General features: G+C 35.3%; 1 protein-coding gene across 15 annotated transcripts in view; it reads right to left on the bottom strand.

The window, feature by feature from the left end:
* PTPRD (protein tyrosine phosphatase receptor type D) overlaps window positions 1-24,884 on the bottom strand; it is a 2,782,277-nt gene that overhangs the window by 153,599 nt on the left and 2,603,794 nt on the right. For all 15 annotated transcript variants that reach the window (XM_069090737.1, XM_069090735.1, XM_069090734.1 and 12 more), the window contains 3 exons: window positions 21,781-21,871; window positions 12,326-12,535; window positions 5,348-5,508 (listed from right to left, as the gene is read on the bottom strand). In XM_069090737.1, the coding sequence (XP_068946838.1) occupies window positions 5,348-5,508; window positions 12,326-12,535; window positions 21,781-21,871 (462 nt within the window). The remainder of the gene's footprint in view (window positions 1-5,347; window positions 5,509-12,325; window positions 12,536-21,780; window positions 21,872-24,884) is intronic.

Genomic DNA, 24,884 nt, shown 5'->3' with positions numbered 1-24,884 from the left:
ATTAGCAAATGACAGCTTATAAAAACATCGAATGCTTTCTAATCATGGAATAAACGGAGGACACAAGGTTATGTTCAAATGAGAGTCTCTTGCTGTTGAAGAAAACATTTTTGTATTAATGTCACACTCTCTTTTGGCCGTCGCCTACCAAATAATGCCACAATCAATTATATCCCAGGAGGTGGCTGATGTTAGATATATAATTTGATTTTTACTAAATGTGCTACATGCTGGGGGAAAAAGACTAATGTATCTAATGTGGATATAGTAAAGTCCCATGTAACAGATTTGTGCATATAAAATAAAAATGTCTTAGTTAAGTGGATACATTATTTCCTTAGTGATACCAAATTTTTAGAAGTTGAATTAAACTATAGGAAAAGTTTGCACAATGGTACTATATCTACTAAGTCATAAAGTAGCTGAAATGATTTCTTCAAATATCTCTAGACAAGTCAGGTAATCATAAATCTTTTTCTAATAAAGGACTAAATACATTTTTCAGTTCTGTAAAGTATAATACATATCAATATAAATCTATGATGCTTGACCATCTATATAGCTGTGCTAATCGGGAAAAGCACTTTAATTCTAGCAACTGACAGGGCAGATATATTTTTAGTTCATGACATGCTGCCATGTGTGTACATTTATTTCCTATTTGTAACCCCCCATCTCTATTAACATGTCAGTCAGTCAACTTGTATTTATTAAGCGCTTACTATGTACCAGACACTTTGCTAAGTGTAGTAGTTTAAGCCACCCATAATTTTATATAGTGAAAAAAAGTCTTGCTATGAAGGTGATTTAATCTGTGTACTCCTATTTCGGAGGCACTTTCTGTGTACTATGTGATTTCTCCATTTAGCCTAGTAAGGGATGGAGTAAAAATCAAGAGAAAAAGAAATGTATGCTTAAAAAGATTATATGGCCCCAAAATGTAACCTAGTCATTGGATTTGGCAGTTTCAGTATTTCAGTTAAATTTGTGCTTATTTCCTTATGATAAATATGTCATTATTCAACCTGAATAATGACAGTGACACAGCTACCACAGCTATTGAAATATTTTTATCCTCAGATTCTTAAAGAGCTGTCCATTTTAGGAGAGCATCTTTACACATTACTGAACAAGCAGTAGGCAATTTGAGAAAAGTCAACTGGCCACTTGTGAAGGCGAATCAATTCCTTCTGGACAGTGGAATAGCATTAATGGATTACTTCTTCCAGGGTCCCAAAATGATATTTGAGTCTACATAAGAATCAGCTTATCTAAGAAAGTGATTTATTCATTCTCTCTTCTTTGAAGATTTGCTTATGTGCCCATATTTAGTACATCTAGCAACACGCAACTGAGGAAGCTTTATGGGAATTTAGATTTACGAATGACATTAAAGTAAACTCTGTGTGTGGGGACAATGTCATGGCAATGCACCAGCCAGACAAAATCAAGGTTCTATGTGAGTGATTTAATAAGAAAGTTTTACTGTGTAAACTTAACATTTATACAGCATTTCCCTCCGAGGATCTCAAAATGCGAAGAACAAAAGACAAAAAAAAAATTTCTAGAAGGTGGGTGGGGTGTCTTATCAATCTATTTAATGAACAAAAAGAAGTAATAATTTCCCTATGGTCACAAACAGTGCTGGAGCTGGGAAAATATTCAAAGAATTCAAATCTATGATCCTATTTACTTATCCTTCTTGTTTTTATTACACATGAAACATTAGAATAGAAATGAGCATCATTTGGTCTAAAATTATGATTACTAATATTATTTTCTTACTATTCAGAGGTTTCAATTGTTCATAACTTGATGTCCCTTTTCTCCATTTTTCATCAGTATCTATTCTCTTATTTCATAGTAAATATACCTCAACTATTGTAGAATAACATTTTTCAGATTTATTAATATTGGAGGAGTTGAGTCTTATAATTGTGATTATACACAGATATACATGCATACACACATCAAATTTTCCCTTCATAGTTAAAGGTTTTTCCTCTTGTGTGCTTGTAATATTTGTGGTTTGACATTGAAATTCTGTAGTTTATGCTCCTTGGTGATTTTGTGCCATGTCCATGTACTGCTATATCCCTTACTTAATACATCTCTACAACAAATATGTGCTGGTGGATGACATGAGAAAGTGATGAGATAAGGTATAAGGAAAAAAAACACACAACTTAAAATTCACTTCTTGTTGGTAGTGGGTCAGTGGCAGCATCTTTGTAAGAGAACAGTACTTAGAGAAATAAAAACTGTAAATCATTTCCAATGATCCATGTAATGAAGTGAGTGACAACTGACAAAAGCAGCCATGACTTTTGAAAGAATGCATTTGGCTGAGAATGTAGTCATTAAAAAGCACCACTGATGGGACTCAGCCAAATTTCTCCTGCACTGCTTCATGATAATGACCCTAAGGGGCATCATTATACCTACTTGAATTTCAAGTCAGTAATTTCAAATCAAATCTTTATTGCTGAGACAAGTATTTCTACTTCACAAATACTTTGTAAAGCCACCAGTTAAATGCATTTTCAGTTAGGGTTTGTGTGTTTCAGTGTGTAATGTCTGCATTTGACTATAGTTTCTCACACATATTTTGCAAATATATCTCTGTGTTTTAATATGTAGGTGCTTCAAAGCAGAAACATAAAAATGAGTCATCCTTAGGAAGTTTTTCTTAGGACTAGGTAAAAGTATCATTGGAACTACTCCCTCCCCAGGAATATATATTATTTTCTTTTCCTTTAGGGTAAAAAGGCTTTTATATCTTTCTAAAGTTAACAGTGGTCTATGAGTGAATTAGCCTAGTTGAACTGGGGAAGATTAAAGACTACTAGTCTCACCATCTGGTAATGAATTTGTCTGGTTCAACTCCAGAAAAACATCTACTAAGAAATTTCACTGTGCTTTACGCACCTGGAAAATCATGACTATTTTAAGAAGAGAGCCCTAAGTCTAGAGTCAGAGGAGCTAAGTTTAAATCCCAGCTCTAACTCTCAGTAGTTCTGTGACCATGGCTAAGTAGCAAATTCTCTGAGCCTCACCATCAACGTCCATAAAATAAAGATTTTAATATAGTTGCTACCCACCTTACAAGAGGTGTTGTGAGGAAAATGCTGTATAAAGCACATAGTGTAATAAATCTATAAATTATTGTTAATAATATTGAAGGAAACCATCATATTTAGAAAAAAGTATTTAATTTGTTTCAGATAGACTAAAACTTGGCCTGCAGTATATACTAGGAATTTAACTGTCAGCAAGCATTGACTCACTCTGATTACTATGGGAGTTGGGATGTGGTCACTTAAATTAAAATAACCCATGAGAGCAATTAGAAATCTGCTTTTTTTAAAATTAATTCTCATTCAACAATTAGTGCTGTGTAAACATGGAAAAGGTCACAAAATTCTTATTTGGAAAAGTTTGGCCAGTTCTCAAGTATCATTCAGGAGCTCAGCTACACTCTCTGGTCTTTCTTCTCCACCTCACTTTTTGTCCTGGGGATATTTCCATGTTTGTTTATTATCCCAAATAGCAAAGATGGCAGTGGGATAGCAAGGAAGCATTACATGAAAAACTGGGCAGTAATAGCCCTTAATAGACACACCAGGGAAGGATTTGAGTAAAGAAAACATTTGAAACCATTGATTACAGTAGGTTTCTTTCATTCACTCATTCCTTTTCCAAGTCTGTCTGTGCCCCAAATGATCTGGTCTTGGCAGTAAAACATAAACCAAAAAAATACACTCGAGCATTAGGGAGATAACAAAACCATATGATGAATGAGAATTGAGAACTTTTTACTTAATTTCTTCCCCCATCTTTTTGCATTTGAGAGAAATTGAGGAAGTATGAGAAAAGGATTATTTTAGGAGAGTTTTCATAAAGGAAGGAAGCAAGCAGGGAAAACAAAAAGGGTGAGACTATTTCAGTAACATGGTTAACACCACAAATGAACATTTACAAAAAGAACAGGAGAAACCTATGTTGAACTAATGCACGGAGGGAATGCATGAGGAGGAGAAAGAAACAATGGAAAAGATATGGGCAAGTAAAGAGTAGGGGAGAGGTCAATGTCAAGAGGTTTAAATCTGTTTTAGAAGGGCTAGATGGAAGGAGAGAGATGAAATACTTTGTGGTGGTGAAAAAGGATGATTTCAGCAGGCATTTCTAGAATGGATTGGCCTTCACTGAAAAGAGAGGTGGATAAAAGCACAGGTGTTTAAAGTGATCCAAGAGTAAAAAAAAAGATTAATGTGAAGAATCTGTGATGGATTGAGGGAATGGATAAATTCTAGAGTTTCTCTAAAGGATGACACTATAGGATTTAGTAGCATTGAAGAGGTTGGGGGGAAGATACAGAAGTCTGGAAGCAGGTGGGAGGAATATAATGGAGTTAATAGCAGAGTTGGAAGGTACTACAGAGTTAGGGGAAAAATGATGACCTTCTCTACCAAACTGACTCTTACTGGGCAGTAAGGTGGAAAAGGCATCCAGAAATAGATGACATAAAAGCAGAAAATTTAAAAAGAAAAACAACAAAAAAAAATCAGCTATGATAAGTCAAGTAGGCAATTACCTGCATAGGAATGGAAGTTGGGATCATGAAGTATCATTAGGATATTGAACGAAAGCTTAATGATAGGAAAAAATGGAAAATGCTTCTCCTACTCATGGAGAACATAGGATAAATGACAAGAAGCAAGTTTTGAAGGAATATAAATAAAATAGAAAGGTCAGAAAAATGTTGGAAGAGTCAGGGTTCATTTTTGTCTGCCTATTTGAACCCAAGCTTTTCTAGTTTTTCATCTTAACATATTTATGTAGGGGGAAAATGTCAATGCTTATAATGCCTATAAAACATACAGTACAAGATAATATGCATATTTTATAAAGAGACTGGAAATGAAGTGTAAAATTGGGCAAGTCATATAAAAATATTTGCCCTCATAATTAGGCATTATTTGATAATGCTGCCTAGAAGTGTTAAGCATAAATACATGAGACAGGAAAAGAAAGCAGAATGTCAACTGGCTTGATAGACAATAAACTACTTTGTGACTTCTTTTGGGGGTGGGGAACATCCCATGAATGTAAATGTCAGCTGAAAATGGTTACTATATAGTAAGATTTTGTATAGAATAGTCAATATTTTTCCTGTTATGTAGAAATCAATGCATCAAATATTTCTGGAGGTTCACTGAAAATATTTCTATTAATGTAAATCATACAATAAGGATACAACAATTACCAAAAAATAGTAAGTATTCTCTGTGCCCTACACCTCCCCACCAAGAAATATCATACCAATAGAATTATGAGGCAAGCCTACCTTTTGTAGAGGAGGATAGCTATGACAATGCAAATGATAAACACAACTGCAAGTACGGGCCCTACGACCCAGATCAATCCTTCTTCTTCATCTGTCATGGGCTGGGGATCGAGGTCCATTGATACAACAGGATCTGAGTAAGGGCTGGTTGCATACATGGTCTGAGGAAAAAGAGTTTGTTTTGTTAGAAAACAGTCAGATCAAAAAAGCTTGTATGACAGTAAAGGAAAAGAAAAGGTAAAACTGGCAATTAGATGACAAACAATGCTATTTCCCCTGAATAATTAATTGTGTTCATTTTGCTGTTCCCAAAAAGTGGCCCCATGGGGAGAAAATGTCATTTACAATATAATTTGTTGTAATGATGGAGTTTATTTTAAAGTTGTTCTAGAATCAATAATGTGTGATATCTTTTAAAACTCTTAAGTACCAGTCATTAATGAATCAATAAGTATTTATTAAACATCTACTGTGGACTGGAAGAGAATAGTATATTTTGTGTCAAGGACATTAAACTTAGAGGAAACCTAGGTTTATTTTCCAGCTCTATAGTGTACTGGTTTTATGACTTCAGACAAGTCAGTTAAAGTTTCCAAGCCTTAGTTTCTTTTAGCTATGAAATGGGTTTATAACAGCATCTTCATTAACAATGGCCCAGGATCAAATGACTATGTAAAGCAACACATCAAAAAGCAAGGTATTATGATATGCCCAACACTGAGTTCTTGTTCCTCAAATACTCTGTAATTAACTTGGACAGACAAGACAAATATCAGTAAAACGATGAAAGAAGAGTTTGAATGTTAGATAATGGGATTATTTTGATCATGTAACAACAATATTTCATAAAACAAGGAAGTGGGGCTTATGCATGCTAACTGATGTCCACAGCTAAAGGATAAACCAAGATAAGACTTACACTCATCTTCTTTAATCATCAGATAACTGTTTGTTTATGCTGATATATTTTCTGCCTACGTTGCCTCTTACCATACATGGTTATGTGAAATGAGTATAAAACTCAAAAACACCAGAGAGCTGAAATGGCATAGGTTAAAAAGGTTGGTAGAAGATCAAAATGAATGGATACCAGAAGGGAATGGAACCAATGAGTTAGCTGAGTATGTCATGAAATCAGATTTATGTCTTCTGCTACACGTCAATGCTGAGTTTTGAGCATATTCTCTTAGACCTAGGTGAGGCCCAAGTACAGATATATAATCAATACCACATGAAGGGTAATTGAGAAAGGCTGGTGGTAGGGGAGGGCTAGATAGAATAGAAAGTTCAAAAGGAAGGTACTCTAAGGGATGACAGTAAGCTTTTCATTCAGTTGTCTACAAAGACAACACAGGTTCTTGCTCACTGCTTGGCATTAATAATAATAGCTAACATTTAAATAGCACTTAATATGTGTCAGGCACTGTGCAAAGCACTTTTTAATTATTATCTAATTTGGTCTTCACAACAACCCTGGGAGGCAGATACTATTATTATCCCCATTTTACAGATGAGAAAACTAAGGCACATTGAGGTGAAGTGATTTGCCCAGGGTCACACAGTGATTAAGTGTCTAAGGCCAGGTTTTAACTTGTGTCTTCCTCACTCTAGACCTCATGCCCAACCGAGCTATTCCGAGGTGCCCCAAAATCCATTATACTCTTCACTCAAGACTGACTGTATGTCCAGGAGAAAGCGTAGCTAGCACTTCAGCTGCATAAAAAGGAGAGCTAAGCTATTTTTCTAACCTTTTAAGAACAGTGGATCAGAGAATCAGATCTGAAAGGGACTAAAGAAGATATCTTGTTCAACCTTCTAATTTTACAGAAGAGAAATTGAGGTTCAAAGAATTTAAATTTGTCTTGCCTGTCATTATAGAGGGTACCAGTGACAGAGGATTTGAACAGAGGGTCTGACTCTATAAAGCCAGGGATCTTCCCAGACCAATTTCTGAGCTGCCCCTCCAAACAGGATGTTTGGATCACAGAGCAGAGATGTGAGGAGTGGAAAAGATGTTACAGGTCACTTAATTCAATTCCTTCATTTTACATATGAGGAACTATGGTGCAAGGATATGGTGCAAGGATATGAATGGATACCTGTGGTCACAAAAGGAGAGTAGTGATTCAAAGTCACATCATAGGGGGAGGCCAGGTGGCTTAGTGAATAGAAACCAGCCCTGGAGTCAGGAGGACCTGAGTTCAAATTTGACCTCAGACACTTAACACTTACTAGCCATGTGACCTTGAGCAAGTCACTTAACCCCAATTGCCCTTCCAAAAAAGGCAAAAACAATAACAACAAAAACAAAAAAAAAAACAAAGTCACATCATAGGATCATAGACCCAGAACAAATACAGGCCACAGAGGGGATAAGTCCAAACCCCTCATTTTACAGATGGGGAAATTGAGGCCCAAAAATGTCAAATGGATTATCCACAGTCATACTAAGGATTCTAAGAAACGATGGGTTTTTGTGTTATGTTCTCTATCACCCTCAGTCTTGAAGGACAAACTTTAAAAGTTTAATGATGATAAACACATAGAATTCTGTATGATGGAACTTTCAGCACAATTTACACATTTGGACATCATATAAAAACCAAATCAAGAAAGATTGAGACCAGTAAAAATTTAAAAAAAGACAAAAATTTTGCTAAACTTTTTTTTCCAAGCCTCCATTTATTATACCTTAACCTTCTGATATTCTTGACAATCTTTACATTTTTCTGACTGAACACTGGGGAAGATTGGTGTCTTCATTTCTTTTGTTTTCTACTCTCATTTTTTTGCAGGTAATTAACTAATTTATCTACAGGGATGCTAAGTATTTTATTCAATTGGCAATCAGGAAGCACTTTGGGAAGACCAAAAGCCTGTATGAGCACTGAATACCAGTACCATCGCTGAACTGAATACCTACTTGTCAGAGACAAGACCTCTCAGGTAATGATATTCCTACACCGAAGGCACTTCAGAAATAGTTGAAACAAATGATGTTGGCTTATTTTGATGGAAAAGTGAGTGGGGAAAATCCAAAAACCAAAAGGGATGAATTCCATAGTGAAGGGATAACCTCTTGACTTGAAATGTTTTAAAAACCATTCAATCATGATTTCCAGATTAGAAACAGGAAACTTTCTCTGCTGTGAGTTGGGCTGGAAAGGAGATTGAGTGTCTTTCTTTGCTGTGATTTTCTGATAGCATTTCTCTGTGAGTGCCTTCTCCAATGTATTCCAACAGTGTTTTTTAATCTATTTAAAATTTAGATGAGGTAGATTTTTTTCAATAAAAATTTTTCCAAATTTCTCATCCCTTGATGTTTTGACTTATAACCTTTACATAGAAGTGGAAAGTTTATCTTGCACATTAAAAATTCCAAGAAGCCAATCATTTTCTTTTCAAATGACACCTCATACACAAAGGTAACACGTAGAAAGGCTTCCTTTGGGTTTGATTTTTTTACTTGGGAATTTCTGTTGTCACTCAAAAAGGAGCCCCATGGTTCAGCACCAATACCTAATGTAGAGAATCCTTTGATAATTTTCCTATCATTGAAAGGGGTTGGGAAGGGGGGAAGAGTGAGGGGAGCTGAATGGCTGAACCCAATTACTCTGTCTGGCAGACTGAGGAAACAATCAGAAAACTTACCACCCAGAATATGAGATGAGATGCTAAATTTGAATGTGAACTACCATGTTTTTTTTTTTCTCTCTATCCTATTTCTGCCTTTCCTTGATTTTAAAAAAAAACAAACAAACACAAAACTATTACATTCAGCTAAAGCAACTGAAGCATGAAGGGACATAAGAACAAGATGAATTACATAAGAGAAGACAACTAATTCTTTAGATCACCTCAGGAATTCTCCTTATTACTGAATTATTTTCTAACTTTCTTATATTCCACTGATAGAGTCACAAGTAAATTACTATAATTAAAGAAGTTGGCTGTGCTTGTTTCCCATTAGACAGATCTTCCCAATGAATTCAGGAAATGAGCATCACTGTCTCAATGGTGCTTCCAAATTCAAAGCCAAAACCAAAAGGAAAAAAAAAACACATCCCTCCAAACTTCATTTTTGGGTTATCCTTAAAGAGAAACATAGTTTTTCCAAGCTCCCACAATGATTTCATAAACTCATATTTCTGCTTTATGGAGGTTCAACATAGTGATTATATGATCTGAATATTCTCTTTCAACTAAAGATGTATTCAGGTAAAAATACATATACAGAATAAAATGCAGTCTTGTCCTAACATAATCAGTTTTTATTGGGAATCTAATAGTATCTATCCAATAATATTTAATTAACAGAAGCACCAAAAAGATCTTCTTATACCGTAGACTCATATATATTAAAGATGGAAGGGATCTTGGAAATTATTTAGTCCATCCATGTCAAACTCAAGGTCCAAACCATATTAAAATATAATTGGGAAATGTGTAATAAAAAGAAATGAAAATACAAAATAAATGTCAATTTATGGTTTTCAAAGTCCATTTCTATTTGAGTTTGGTGCCACTTATCTAGTCTAACTCCTTCATTTTACAAGTGAGAAAATGAAGGCCCAGAGAAAAGAAATCTTGCTCAAGGTCATAAGGCTTGCAAGTAATTGAGGAAGGATTTAAAGTGAGCTCTTTAACACCAAATACAGTGTACTTTCTCCTATAGCATACTGCCTCTTTGTAGATAACCAAGATTTCCAGCATTGGTCTAAATAACTGTATCACAGTACGGATTTTGTATATTCCTTTTAGGCTAGATGCTTATTGGAAATAAGCCAGAAGAGCCCAGAGACACTTATTGAGGATGACCACTCTGTATCTCTCCTCCCTTCCACAGTCTAGAAAAAGCCATTTAAATTCATTGCCGTCACTTCCTAATCCTCAAACTTTTGAAATCTGAATTCTAACCCCACAACTTGGATGAAACCGTTCTTTCCAATTTTCCCAGTAATCTCATCTGACGGTCTCTTCTCAGTGTTGACTTTGAAGTGGTTTTTTATCTCACTGGCCGTCTGGGTGCTCTCTCCTCTCTTGATTTCTCTAGCACTGCTCTAATTCTCCTTCTAGTTGTCACACTCTCCTTTGCTGGTGCACCTTCTGTCTCTTTACTTTACTGTCTCTTTACTTAACATCCTCCACATTTTCTCTTCTCTCTTTAAATGCTCTGTCTTAAGTGATCTCAACAGGTTCTATTCTATGAGTTTAATAATCATCTATCTGAAGATGACTTAGCAATCTTTGTATCCAGATCAACTGCCTGTTGGTTACTTTCTCCTAGATGGCCCACAGAAAAATAATTTAATAGGCACAAATGAAATATCAATCATTTTTATGTTGCTGGGGGGGGAAACCCTCCTCACCATGTAAAGTGCCAGTTGTTAAAAGCATAAATAAAAATACTATTCAAAAATGTATGTTTAAAGTCAAGCAACTTAGGCTAAGCTGCCTAAGTAAAATAAAGACTTACCAAACAAAACAAACTTTACATTTAAACAATTAGATTTTTCTCCTGAAACTTCAGTATTAGGAGTAGATGCCTACTATCCTTCCTAGTTCATCTCAGTAAGTCTGGAGTAACGCTTTGTTTTTTCTCTCTCCCTTCCCCTCTTCTACATTCATCTAGTTGCTAAGTAAGTTCTGCTTAATTTTTATCCCTTTCTCCTCACTCACAAGGTCCTCAGTCTATAGTCAAGGTTTATTATCTTATAAAGACTGTTTCATTTGCTGAATTTGTATTCCTGGAGGAGTTAAACAGCCCTGAATAGGAGTTAAACGGATAATTCTCGATGGACTGATGATTATCTGGATTCTTACAATAGTCTCTAAGTTTATTTCTCTGCTTCCAGCACCACCACTCTTCAATGCCATCTCCACAGAGCAAAAAAAATAATTTTCCCAGATCACTAGTCAGAATATATACCTATCCTGCTAGAAAACCTCCAGAAACTCCACTGCCTCTAGGAAAAAACCAAACTCACCCCTCTTTCATCTAAAGTCCTTAATAGTCACTCTCCAGTCTACTTTTCCATACTTTAAAAAAAAAATCTTTACTCCCCTTTAAGCTTTCTACATTCTAGTCATTCCCTGAACTTGGCATCTATATCTTACCCTTGTGCCTTGGCACAAGCTGTCTCATCATAAATTCAATAAATGAAGCAGTATTTATTTACAAGATGATAAAATTCTGCATTGAAAATCCTTTAGCTTCCTTAAAGAATCAACTTAGATGCCAAATCCTACTTAAAGCCTTTCTTTTTCAAAATGTTTATTTATTTTTAATTTATGGGATAAAACAAAGCATTTCCACAACATAGTAGAATGAAAAAAAAAGGCGATTGCACATGGAACTGCAAATTTATTATTGACACCTTGCTATTCCTTTTAAATATATAATAACTATCATGCAAATTTCTTTTTTTCTTGCCTCTTCAACCCTCCCATCAAGATGAAAGTCTTTCTTGATCCCCCAGGTTGTTACTGCCCTCTCCCTCTATTTCTCCTAAAATTACTATCTTTATTTATGTCCATATTATCTGTATTTATAAATCTATATTTGCATACAGATAGATATATGTGTGTATACTATATAGATTATACATGCACATACATGACATATGCATGCAGAACTATTAACACACATGCAATGAACACAGGCACGTATATATGTAAACACATACGTATACACACATATATTTTGTATATGTGTGCAGGTATATACATGTGTGTATATTTTTGCATATATATATACACACAAGATATGTACATATATGCATATATATATGTATGTGTATATATGGTGTATGTGAGTATATTTTACTAATAGAATAAAATTCCCGTTAGAGCAGGAAGTGTTTCATTCTGACCTTTTTTTATCCTTGAGCACTTAGCACAGAGCAAGCACTTATTAAAATTAAATGTTAAACTACACTCATCTTTATTGGAATAAAATCCGCAGGACAGTAACCTTACCGACTCTGCATGCTCCATGACGGCCAAGACAAAGAAGACGTACTCTTGACCACTCTGGAGCTGCTTGTTGGTGAAGCCACCATAATGTTTTTCATCCCCCAGGGTGAATTCAGTAGGAAGAACATCAAAATGAGCAGCAATATATGGCTTTAGTTCAACCTCTCTTTCATGACGGAGGCTCCTGCGTTTCCGAGATATCTCCTTAAGAAGCTTTTTTTTGGGGGAGGGGGATGGCGGAGGGGAGAAAAAGAAAGAGACAGGTAAAACAACACTATTGACACATTAATGGGAAAATATATTTCCAGTTCAAAACCAAACTAAATACAATTTATCTGCATTTCATTGAGTATGTCAGCATCACTAAATCTCAGTTCTCTCAGCTTTTCTATTTCTTGGCTTTTTTTTTTTTTATTAAAATGAGGTACTAGAGGTTACTATCAATTTGCTAAAATAGGTCAATTTTCAGTAAATGATATCATTGTCCACACCCACAAAATTCTATAAACAAAAAGTCAATAGTACATTAAAACTTATAGAAGGAAAACAGGCTTCTTGCAGGGAGCACAAGATTCAAAGTTAGGAGAGTTTACCAGGAAAAGAAACTGAGGCACAAAGAAGGGAAGCAACTTACACAAGCTTACATGGAAAATAAGAGTCAAGGATCAAGATTTGAACAAAGACCCTGTTCTTTCCATTACCCTACAATTCCTTAACTAAGCAATCTTGTCTATGCCTGTATTTTAATTAGTCAGCATAAGCATTACTTGACTTTATAGACATACTTTGAATCATACTTTTGCTTATGTTCTAGCAAAAGCTACTTTACAGAGTGAGAAGAATTTTCCTCAGCACCAACATAAAATGGCTCAGTATTTTTATTTGTGCATGTGAAATTGATATGTTATTTATAAATATGCAAATAGATGGTGCCTCACATTTCTTGATTTTGCAGGAGGTCAAGTTTTAAATTAACCATTCAGGAGATTATTCGTATTTTAATCCCAAATAAATTTCTTCCGGACATACAGCATTCTTGGTATAGCTACTTCTCCTTCTATGTAGTGTATATTAGCAAATTAAAGTGTATTTAAATATGATAATAATTTCTGGGATGAAGACAGGGTACATTCTACTCTAAGATTAACAAAAAACTATTTTGGATATATGATGTTTTGAATATTCATAAGACCACCGTTCTATGCTCAGTTATTGCAAGTGCTCAGTAATATACTATATAATATTTTCTGGACTTCAGTAATTGTCAGCACTAATCCAAAGACATAAAAATCAGAACTCCTAATACAAAGAAAGTGGTCTTAATAAAGTTTAGATCAAATATCTCAATTTTCTTCTAAGCCTCAATTTCCTCATTTGTCAAAATGGAAGAGGGTTAAATTACATGGTTTCTAGGATCTTTCCCAGGGCTTACATATTTGGATTCTATAGAACTGTCTACTAGATTCTGATACCACATGAAAGTTAATAATGTACTACAGACTCCCTCCTTGTCATTGATATTTACTAAGGTAGCTAGGTGTGACAGTAGAGAGAGCAGGGGGCCTGAAGTCAGGAAGAAACGAGGTCAAATCCAGTTTCAGATATTTATTAGCTGTGTGACACTTGGTAAGTCACTTAATCTCTGTTTGCCTCAATTTCCTCACCTACAAAATGGTGATAATAATAGCACCTACCTCCGAGGGTAGTTGTAAGGAATGGGATATTTGTAAAGCACTTAGCACAGTGACTAGCACACAGTAGGTATTATATAAATGCTATGTATTGTTATTATCATATACATTATTTTACTTAAGCCTTTCAATCACACAATAAGGTAGATATTAGAGGAATTCTAATTCACATGTCATGATGAGGAAATAGTTTCCAAGAGGCTAATAAGATTACCACAAAGTATGAGAGGTAGGGTTTGATTAAAAGTCTGCCTAATTCCAGGTCCATCCTGGTCCATGGTAGACTAGGCTATTCAACTGGATAAATAAAAACCAGTCTAATGCTGACAGACTTTTGATGACATACTTTGATCACACATGTGGCTTGGTTTGATGCATTTTAAGACAGAAATAATTTAAGCTTGGACTAGTGCAAATGTTGATTATATCACATATATATAATTATATTGTCACATATAATTATATATGTACATAATTATATAACTATTTTAGTGTCTAAGGAGAAAGGGGTACATTATTTGAAGTTAAATGGTATGTTGTTATGGTAAAATAGGTTGGTAGCTCTTCTGTACTTATTTCAAAGGGCATTCTAAATGAACAGCAAGTTATATTCATCTTGATGAACAAATCTCAGTTTCACATTGTACTAGTCCTCAATTTTTAATGGACAATGACAAAATCTACCACTTAATTCCACTTATTATAATAATAGTGAATATATTCTTGATCACAAAAAGGTCCTTAGCCTTCCTTTGCACTGACTGATGGCTTGAGATTTCCTCCCACCTACTCTCTGTCTTCTCTTGGGCAAGCTGGACCAACATCATACTTGAAGGTTAGAGATGCAGAATCATTCCATAACCAGTTACGCAACTGGCTCAGCTTTTTGCCACACAAGTGAGGCTAACACAGTGGAAGAAGGAAGACATATTCACAGTTAAAAAATGAGAAGGAAATATTTGGGACAAGATAAACATAAGTATAAAAACGACTAGAGATAATTCTTATGAAATATTTTTATCATAATACATGCTCACTATGGTAAGCTTCAATTACAGTTTCTTCCCGATCCTAGTGATTGAGTATGGATCTTTTTTTTTGTCCCCTCTGCTGATTACCAAATTCACCAGGCACTTAACTCGAAGGCATAAAGGGTCATGTTTACTCTGAGCTTCTTAGAGACACATAAATGAGGGGGAGATTTTTAACTAAAATTTCAAGGACATGCTATCTCAAGAGAAAAGAAGTATGTCCACATAATGATTATTTTTGAAGAAAGCTTTATTTCAGATATTCTAATATTTTCTGGGTTATTTAGATTTGATCTATTGATCAAATAGAAAAAAGAGATATAAAAAACTTACAATCTACCCACATGTCTAAAATATCTTTTGAAACATTTGACAACATTATTGCCTCCATAAAAAAATTAAAAATATTATTGCCTACATGAACTCGATCAAATCATTCAAACTTTTCTGGACTTCATTTCCTCATCTGTAAAATAAGGGAGTTGAACTAGATAACCTTTAATGGCCTTTCCATATCTAAATCTGTGAACCATGTTAGAAAAGAAAGATGTGTAAAAATTGTATCTTGTTCTGGTTCCCTTCTAGGCAATATAGTAGGTCAATTTATACTGACTGTGTTGGTACCACTACTACTACTACTGACAGTAGTTGGCATCAAGTAATAACAGCAGGAAGTAAGATTGCAAAGGGGAACCTAGAATTCATGCACAGACCTTCCCAAAGATTAAAGGAGCATAATTTACAAACGGTATCATATATTGGTAAAAAAAATCACATCCTGGTAACTAACGCATGCTCAATCAGGGGAAGCCATTCAGACTCTGTTGTCAGGGTCTTTTTGTCCTGTGATATGGAAATCTCAGATTAATACTAGAAATCTGCAGTAACACCAGCAGAACACTAGATAACTCTGAGATAACTTGCATATGCTAACTTTAAAGTTTTATCAACAATTTTGAGATTATGTGGATATGTTAATGAATAGACAAGAGTTAGTCTGTTCCTCCACAAAAGCCCTATCAATATTAGATCTCAATCTCTTGTCCCCCAAGAATCTTCCATCCATTTATGTTCATGCTGCCAAATGCTCTCAACTCTAATCCATAATTAAGTGAGCGATTCCTCGTGCCTCTCTCCCTCCCTGTTGTCTTCTTCACGCTGCACTCATCCCTGACCCAAAGTTGTCTGCCTTAGGACCCCTTTCCACTATTTGTCTTATCTCTGTACTCTGTGCCTTTTTAAAATGAAGGCAGCCTCACTTCCCACTGCCCTCATGATAAAGGAACTGGGCATGACTGCCTCATTTCATAAATTAATTCACAGTTCAAAAGAGTATCAAGGGATCTGAGCTTAAGATTCTCTTTTGCAACAAATTAGTCTAGTGACTCTTAGCATGTCATGTCCCCTTCTCTCTTTTTTTTTTTAAGCAACTGGGGTTAAGTAACTTGCTCAAGGTTACACGGCCAGTTATTTCTGGGTGTGGTGCTAAGTATCTGATCCCGGATTCGATCCCTAGGTCATCCTGACACTGGGGCTGGTGCTCTTACTCACTGAGCCACCTGGCCACCCCTAAACAATTGGGGTTAAGTAACTTGCTCAAGGTTACACGGCCAGGTGTTTCTGGGTGGGTGCTAAGTGTCTGAGCCCAGATTCGATCCCCAGGTCATCACGACACTGGGGCCGGTGCTCTTACTCGCTGTGCTACCTGGCTGCCTTTCTTCTGTCCTTCTTACTCCTACCTTACCATACACTGGATCTCAGCTTCCCCATCTATTAAATAAATATTAAGATCCTTTATAGCTCCCAATGAATAACTCAGATACTTTAATTACACATGGAAAAAATTAGATGTTAATAGAACTGAAAAAATAATTAAATAATGTGAATCAACCTTGATATCAAATGTAATCTTTCTGGTCAAAAGTTTTATTTATTTTGTAAAACAAGAAAAAATACTAAACACGTTGTGGAATTTTATTAAATTCTTCAACTAATCCCCAAATAAAGAGCTATTCTCATGAGTAGATTGCTTTAAGTTCTACTGATCCTAAGTTTGTACTAAAAAATATTTGATAATTTGATTATGTGTCATATATCTACAAGGTTAGGCTGTTTTCCTTTTAAAGATGTAGGTGTTCATATAGACAATTTTGAAAGTCCTTTTTTTTTTCTAAACTGACCTCAAATGCTGGAGGAAATGTTGCTTTGGGGGAATCAGGAAAAAGGTCAGCATAGATGTAATGTAAATGTCAGCAGTTACTTAGTGTGATAAAAGCAAACAGACTATTGGTCAGATATGTGTCCCTTTGAAAGTTGGTTAATCAAGTACAAATAACAGTAGTTTGTGTGAATATATCAGAATACCACATCCACCTCACTGATCAAACTCCAACTGTACCCTTGATTTCATTCATATTTTCAAGGTAGGATGCTATCATAATTCATTCATATTACTGTCATTCCCAGTGGTTACGTTCTAAACTTCTAGGTATTTGAGATGTTTGAATTGTTCAGGTCTGCATGGTACAACAAATGTGCACCATGCCTCAAAAGTAACCATTCTGGTCACACATGAAACCCCTTTAGTTTGCATTTATTTGGTTGGAATGCTTCCTGTTATACTCTAAATCATGAAGATGAGTTTGGATGGCAGCAAATGGTAACTGCACTATTGTTAAAATCACAAACTATCCCCATCATCCCATTAACAAATCAGTAATGTGTAATTAAACTCAAAGATCACATGATATTGTTTGGATTGTCTCTGTACCTGTGATCAAGTCCTGACTTCCATCACATCACCCTGAACAACTACAGAGCCTAGTGTGGTCCAATGGTAATAACATTAACTTTGATTTGAATCCTGAATCAGTCATTTGCTGTATGATTTTTCTTTTTTTTTTTTTGGCAATAAACTTTACCCTCCTAGGTCACTATTTCCTCATCTATAAATGAAGGGGGTGGACTATCTTCCTTTCTGGCTCTGAATCTATGATCCTATGGTTCTAAGTGACCTCATTTCTCTGTTTCCTCATTTGTAAAGTGGAGATGGCAGTCCTTATATTACCTACCCCAGAGGATACTGAGATGAAAATATCTTTTAAGCCTTAAAATACTACATAAATGTAAGCTATCAATAAATAAAACTAATACTCTCATTTTTATATTGTTAATAATGGATGTGCCTGAACTGGCCTTGATAACAGGAATTGTGTTCATGGAATTTATCACTTTGGGAGGCCCCCTAAATAGAATGGGACAAACGAGAAGATAATGTTGGGAGTAATTCTCCTTCAGAACCATCCTTCAATTTTTATAGGCATAGATATAAGTCATAGCTGTGGAAATTCCCTTAGGCCACCATTCTCTCATCTGAAGGGTTTCCAACAAATTGAATTACAGGCTTTTAAAAAAATTACTTGGTCAAACATATTTAAGACTTTCATCTGAGTAGCACTGCTTTGTCATATTTGGCAGTGCCAAGTGGCATGATGAAATTACGACAAAGCTCTTATATTATCCACAGTAAGAAAAAAAAGAGTCTAGAGGGATCAGAAAGTAGATGAGTAAGCATAAAGTGAGAACATAGCTTACTACTCATTTGTTCCCTTCTACAATAGTTACTTGATGTATTGGAGGTACTTCCAAAAGATATATCAAGGGCTTGGGTTCTTTATCAGAAATAATTTTCATTTTCCAGTCAATGCATATCTTATTTCTTCCACCATTAATTCTACAATGTGGTCTCAATTATGTCAGTAAAAAAGTGGGTAACAACCCATCCTGACCCAAATATTTCTGAATTAATAAATGTTCTTTATCAAACTATTATACAGATTAATGCACCACAACTTGCAGGATGATTAAAATGACCCTTTGTTATGGGAATCGGCAGCACAGACCCATAGAATTTAATTGCAAGGAAGTTCAATGTCATAGAGCCTCACACTTTAATCTATTAGCCCTACTGCATTATGATGGGGATTCTAGAGGTTAAAATCAGTCTGTAATATTAAGTCAGCTTTCATTACTTACTACCAAAATGACTTAAAAAATGATCTTAATGCTTAAATGCATTTGATGCAATGTTGGACTATACATCTCAGTGTCATGAAAAACATTTTTGTCAGTTTATTTTCTAAGTAAAAGAAAGAAGAGAGTAGGTCACACCATTTAAAAAATTTCATTCTAATCAAAATGGAATAGAGATATCGCTTGAAATTATTTGAGAACTGATTAAAATAATGAAGAATATTTCAGTCTTTAATTGATTAGTCAGTGGCAAGAAAAATCATGTCTTGCTTCGCATTACTTAGGAGAGACCAACTAATCCTTTTGCATCTTCTGATGATGGATTATTATTCTTCCAGTATCACAGATAATGATTTCCTTCTCTCTGTCTTCTGAACAGGAGGTGAAAAAGTAATTTTAAAAGTACCTGAATGATTTGACAATGTTAGGGAAGTGATGCCTAGCATATTTGATAAACCCCTCAACTACTGACTTAATGATAACATGGGCAACTAAGGGGTGCAATGAATAGAGTGCCAGCCCTGGTGTCAGGAAGACTCATCTTCCTGTGTTCAAATCTGGTCTCAGACACTTACTAGCTGCATGATCCTGGGCCAAATTGAACCTGAGAAGAAAATGGCAAAGGGCTTCAGTATCTTTGCCAAGGAAATCCCAAATGGGGTAATGGAGAGTCAAACAAAATTGAAATGACTGAACACCAACAAATGACAAAAGAAACACTTAGGGGTGACTTTAAGTCTTCCCCATTCTTTTCCTAAAGCTTACTTTACTCTGCACCCTCTACTCTGCCTGGATTCAACTATACAGAACTAAGATGCTCCAGCCAGGTTAAGCTCAAGTCTTGACTTGAAATACCTGGAGGGAGGAATACTAAACTCCTCCCAAAGCCTTTCTTTATAGAGGGCAAAAACTGAACCCTCTGGTTCATTCCACTCTTCATCTGTTACTCTGCCTGATTTCAACTCCAAGGAATAAGACTGTGCTCTGCTATTGAGTAATCCCTGTCTTCATCCTTCACTGCCATCTGCTTTCCTGACTCCTTTTGCATGTTCTCTCCCCTCATTAGACTGTAAGCTCCTTGAGGGCAGGGACTGTCTCTTTATTAATTGTATATCCCTCCAGTGCTTAGCACAGTGCCTGGAATATAGTAGGTGCTGGATAAATGTTTACTGGATAAAGCTTAGGTCAAATAGAACAAGAGAGGCAATGGAGGAAAGATGATAAAGATGAAATGTTAATGGAGCCCGAGGGATGTTTCTGAGACTCATAATATTTCAAAGCTAAAATAAACATGGTAGATTGTCTAATTCAAGTATCCCAATTTATACATTAGGAAACTGAGGCCATGAGAAAAAGTGTCTTGCCCATACTACAGGAGAAACAAGTGGCAGGGCCAGGATTCAAACTCAGGTACTATTGTTTTCTAAATCCAGAGTCAGTATCAGTTTCACTCTACTATGTTGCCTATAGTAAACATCGATTTTCTGAAAATATGATATAGCAAATTCTGATTCTTTAGGCAAAGGCAAAACAAACTAGACTAAATGCAGATATACATATGTACTGTGTGTGTGTGTACATATATATATATATAATATATATACATATATGTGTATGTATGAAAAATTTAGAGTGAGTACCTCGCTTATGTAAATCTACTATTAAAAAGGAAAAAAATCACTTTGATAAAAGTTCTTTAAAAAATCCTTTACAAAAAGGATAGAAATACTATCTATTTAAATAGCAATATGCTTTGCTACATTGACAAATGAAGCTTAGCTCCTACATATGTGCTTTGGGGCAAGTCATTTTGCTTCTCTTTACCTTACTTTCTTCATTCATAAAATAAGAAGTTTCATAAAAGCCCATTCAGCTAGGGATCCTATAAATTCAACTTACAAAAATATAATTTGCATACGGTTGTTTTTCTTTTTGGGGGGGGGAGTAGCCAGTTATATAAAATGAAATACATCCACACAATTCTTTCCAAGCAAGCTGCAGGAAATCAAGACCATAATTGATCTATGTACTGTATTTACTATATATATTGTATTGAATTTACTAGTTGTGATACTAGTCAATTCATTTATTGAATGAATAAAAAAGATTTATTAAATACCTCCTGTGGGTATGGCATTGTTGTATAAAGAGGATACAAAGACTATCTATAACACTATACATTTCCCTCCTCCAAACCTAATTTGAATTTCTGGATTTAAACATGAAAGAGATTGAAAAAATAATTTCCTAATCAGTAGAATTATATGCATCACACACAAAAGTCACAAGATAAGTCAAATGTTAAACTATGGTGCAAATTGCAATTTAGCATTTGTTATAGCTTGGACCAACACCTCATTAATGAAGCAGACCATTATTGGAGTTCATATCAATGATGATTAAACCTTTAAGATAGCTCACTTCACCTTCTGTACGTTTGCAACTTGGTTTATAATGGGCAAAGGGGAAAATATTAAAGCCAACAATAATTAGACCATTTATACACTTTACTGCAACTAAATATCTTCTAATTTAAGAAATAGCATCTTTGTGCTGGTCCCCTAAGGACTGTAAACATATGCCATGATAACCCATACTAGAAGGACATGTAAAGGTAGCAAATGGCTTAGAGACCATCATGGTGTGATTACTATTTAATTAATTAAGCAGCCAATGTAATGAAATAAACAAAAGAGACATTCACCTCATCTAATTCCATTTCATCTGGACTTTCCCATGGCTTGATAAATTTTCCACGTGACTTCTTCAAAGGCACAATTACTATGTAGTAACCCCTGAAAAGAATTAGTTACAGAAAAAATAGTTAAAATAAATTCAAGTAGTTAAGTGTGTATATTGACTTAAAACTATATTTTCTACAATGATTGAGATTAAAAACAAATTTAATGGAAGGCACATCCACCTCTCAAAGTACTCATAACCAATTGCTTAATATGTTTTTTACTTTTTCAAACAGAATACATAGGCATTTCATTGCAACTTTGACTAAGAAATATTATAATATCTCTAGAAGGCAATTCCATAATACAGAAAATCAACTAATTCCCTTTTCCATATTTTATTAGAGGCATTTAGAAGTTTTAACTCCACATAGTCACACAACTGGGATTTTTCAGAGGCAACCCAGGTCTCTCTGTTTCCTTGGATAGTAGGAGGTCTTCCAATTTCCAAGGTTACATATTCTGTTCATCATATTACACCCTCTCCATTTGATAACTGGCATTTTTACAAGGGAGAATAGGCATAGTACAATTGTGCACTGGCTTTATAAGCATAACTAAAATTACATTTAGACAGGTGGGATTTCTGTAATATGGAACCCCATAATTTTCTTTTAATCTCTCTTATAAAGTGTTCATTTATTAAGAAAGGGCAACTTATACTAAATTCTACTCTGATGTTCCATTATGAAGTATAATCAACTGAGATGACTCAAATGCTCTGAAAATAGACCACATGCTCTGACGGGTCCTCCTTGAGCCAGAAAGGCTTCAAGTACAGGGCTAGTGGTGGACTTTGTGTCTGGTGACCCAATCAGCCTAGCTATATTCTGAGAGGCTCATTACAAGATGAGCCATCAGGAGATATAATTTTTTATTCACAGCAACTCACAAAGACCTCCTTATTGAGGTATTGAGGGGCAGGGATCTGTATGGGTGATCTAATTAAACTAGGGATCATGATGCTTACAGAAGGGTGGTGGTTATGTGTGATTACTTCCTCCATCTCAGTTAATTTTCTCAAAGAATATAATTGGGAATTATGTGATTTTAATGTGCTAAAATATGTACATCAATAAGCATGGGGTTATTAGCATGAGGGAATAACTGTAAATGAGCACAAGTAACAAAGCTGTAGATACGCTTGACAGAGACTTCTGAGAAAATCATTTCCCTTTTTTGTCAGTATTAAAGAAAATGGGTCTCCACTAGCATGTTTTCTGGTGCCTCACAAGCCATATGCAATCATATGGAATCGTGTAAGAATCAGTACAAACAGGACACAGAATCTAATGGATCCAAACAAGGTGAAAATACTTCTCATCCTAATCATTGGAATGCTAGATACTGAGTGATGAATGTTTCTGGTCAAGCAACTAATGCTAAAGTGTGGAGGAACCATAATTTTTGTCCGTGGAAGCAATAATTATATAGATAACACTATAGATAAGCTTTTTCCCTGTACCTAGAGTAATGACACAACAAACTGTTCAATCAGTTAGTCAGTTAGCATTTATCACATACCTGCTAGTCAACTAGTATTTATCCAACACCTGTCAACTATTTAATATGCACCTACTGCATACTAGAAGTTATACTAGATATTGGAAGATATTATAATAATTTTAGGAAAGATAAGGTTCCTGCCTTCATGTACCACATAGGCTAGAGAATGTTATATGATAAACAAGTCATGATAATACAAAAAACTATATGATAAGTGTATCAGAGAGCTACAATGCAAAATTCTATGTGCCATCTGAGGGAACAAGCTGTTAGTAACTGGGGTCATCAGGAAAGGCTTCTTAAAGGAACTAGCTAACATTTGTGTTGGCAGAGGTAAGAGAGGATCATTAAGGGTTTAACTGAAAAAGAAGGGATCATCAATGAGCATCTATCATCTTGAGCCAGGTAACCCAAATATTACATTAGACTGAGGGACTCAAGTTTTGAGTGACCACTTTTTCTACAGCCTCTGCATTCCCAGCTCTTTCCCTATTGTGTTACTTTGCTCCCTCCTCTCTCTCCTCCACTCCTTGATCTATTCTTCTGCAGCAATGCTTAATGATTCCTTTTACTCGTGGCTAGGAAAGGAATGGAACTACCCCCCCCCCCGCCCCATTGCGAATAATTAGTAGTATGGCAGTATATCTATAATGTTGCCCCTTGATTGATCTCTAAAGCATTCATCAATGGCAGTCAAAACAATGACCATTTCAGAGCAGTCCTTTAATATTGAAAACAACATGGCATTTAATATCTGCTACTCTACATAATTAAAAATTCCTCCCTCTGTCCCTGCCTCAACCTACCTATCCTTAAATCTTTATAAGGTTATAAAGGGCTGAATATTCATTTCCCTGCCTTGTAGATGTGATATTAAATAGCACTACCTTTAGAGTAGGGAGTACTAGGCACAAATCCTGCCTCTCATGTGACACTTGGCATGTCACCTCAGGAGCCTCAGTTTCCTCACTTGAATAATGAAAGAACTGGCCTAGATGGCCCTGAAGGTCCCTTCTACTTCTAAATCTCTGATACTGTAGTCCTAACTAATTTGCTCTTATTCTCTTAATAGCTCATACCCTTTGAAGAGGGTACACATATGTATTATCTAAATTCTATCTAATGCTTGCTTCCTTCTTCAGGAGTAGGTATGGCTGCTACAATTCAGATAGGTAGTTCTAATCTGAATCTGAACCAAAGCATCATCACTATTCAGTTGAATAAGTTTAGGGGTTCAATGAGATGATCTCCAATAGAGGAAAATAAGTCTCTGATTCTCCCACTATCTGCACTCTAAATTCAGGCAGGCTCCATAAAATTAGGTAATAAGTGAGTGACTAATGTTTATCTGTATTTCATGATGAACTATATTCCCCATACCTATATTTCACAATGAATACTTATGTCAATAAATGATCTTAATTTAATGAGTCACCCATGTAAAACCTTTCCCCATTGGGTGCACCTTCAGGTTTGAAGTTCACAGAAACTTTCTATCTCTCCATTTAACCCAAAGAAACTAAACATTTTATAATCTGTTACTTGGATCACAAGTCATGGG

This window comes from Petaurus breviceps, unplaced genomic scaffold, assembly GCF_028583685.1.
Source record: "Petaurus breviceps papuanus isolate PSGF00001 unplaced genomic scaffold, PetGlider_PUasm1.0 187, whole genome shotgun sequence".
NCBI classification, from domain to species: Eukaryota; Metazoa; Chordata; class Mammalia; order Diprotodontia; family Petauridae; genus Petaurus; species Petaurus breviceps.
This window is presented reverse-complemented; position numbering and strand designations above follow the sequence as displayed.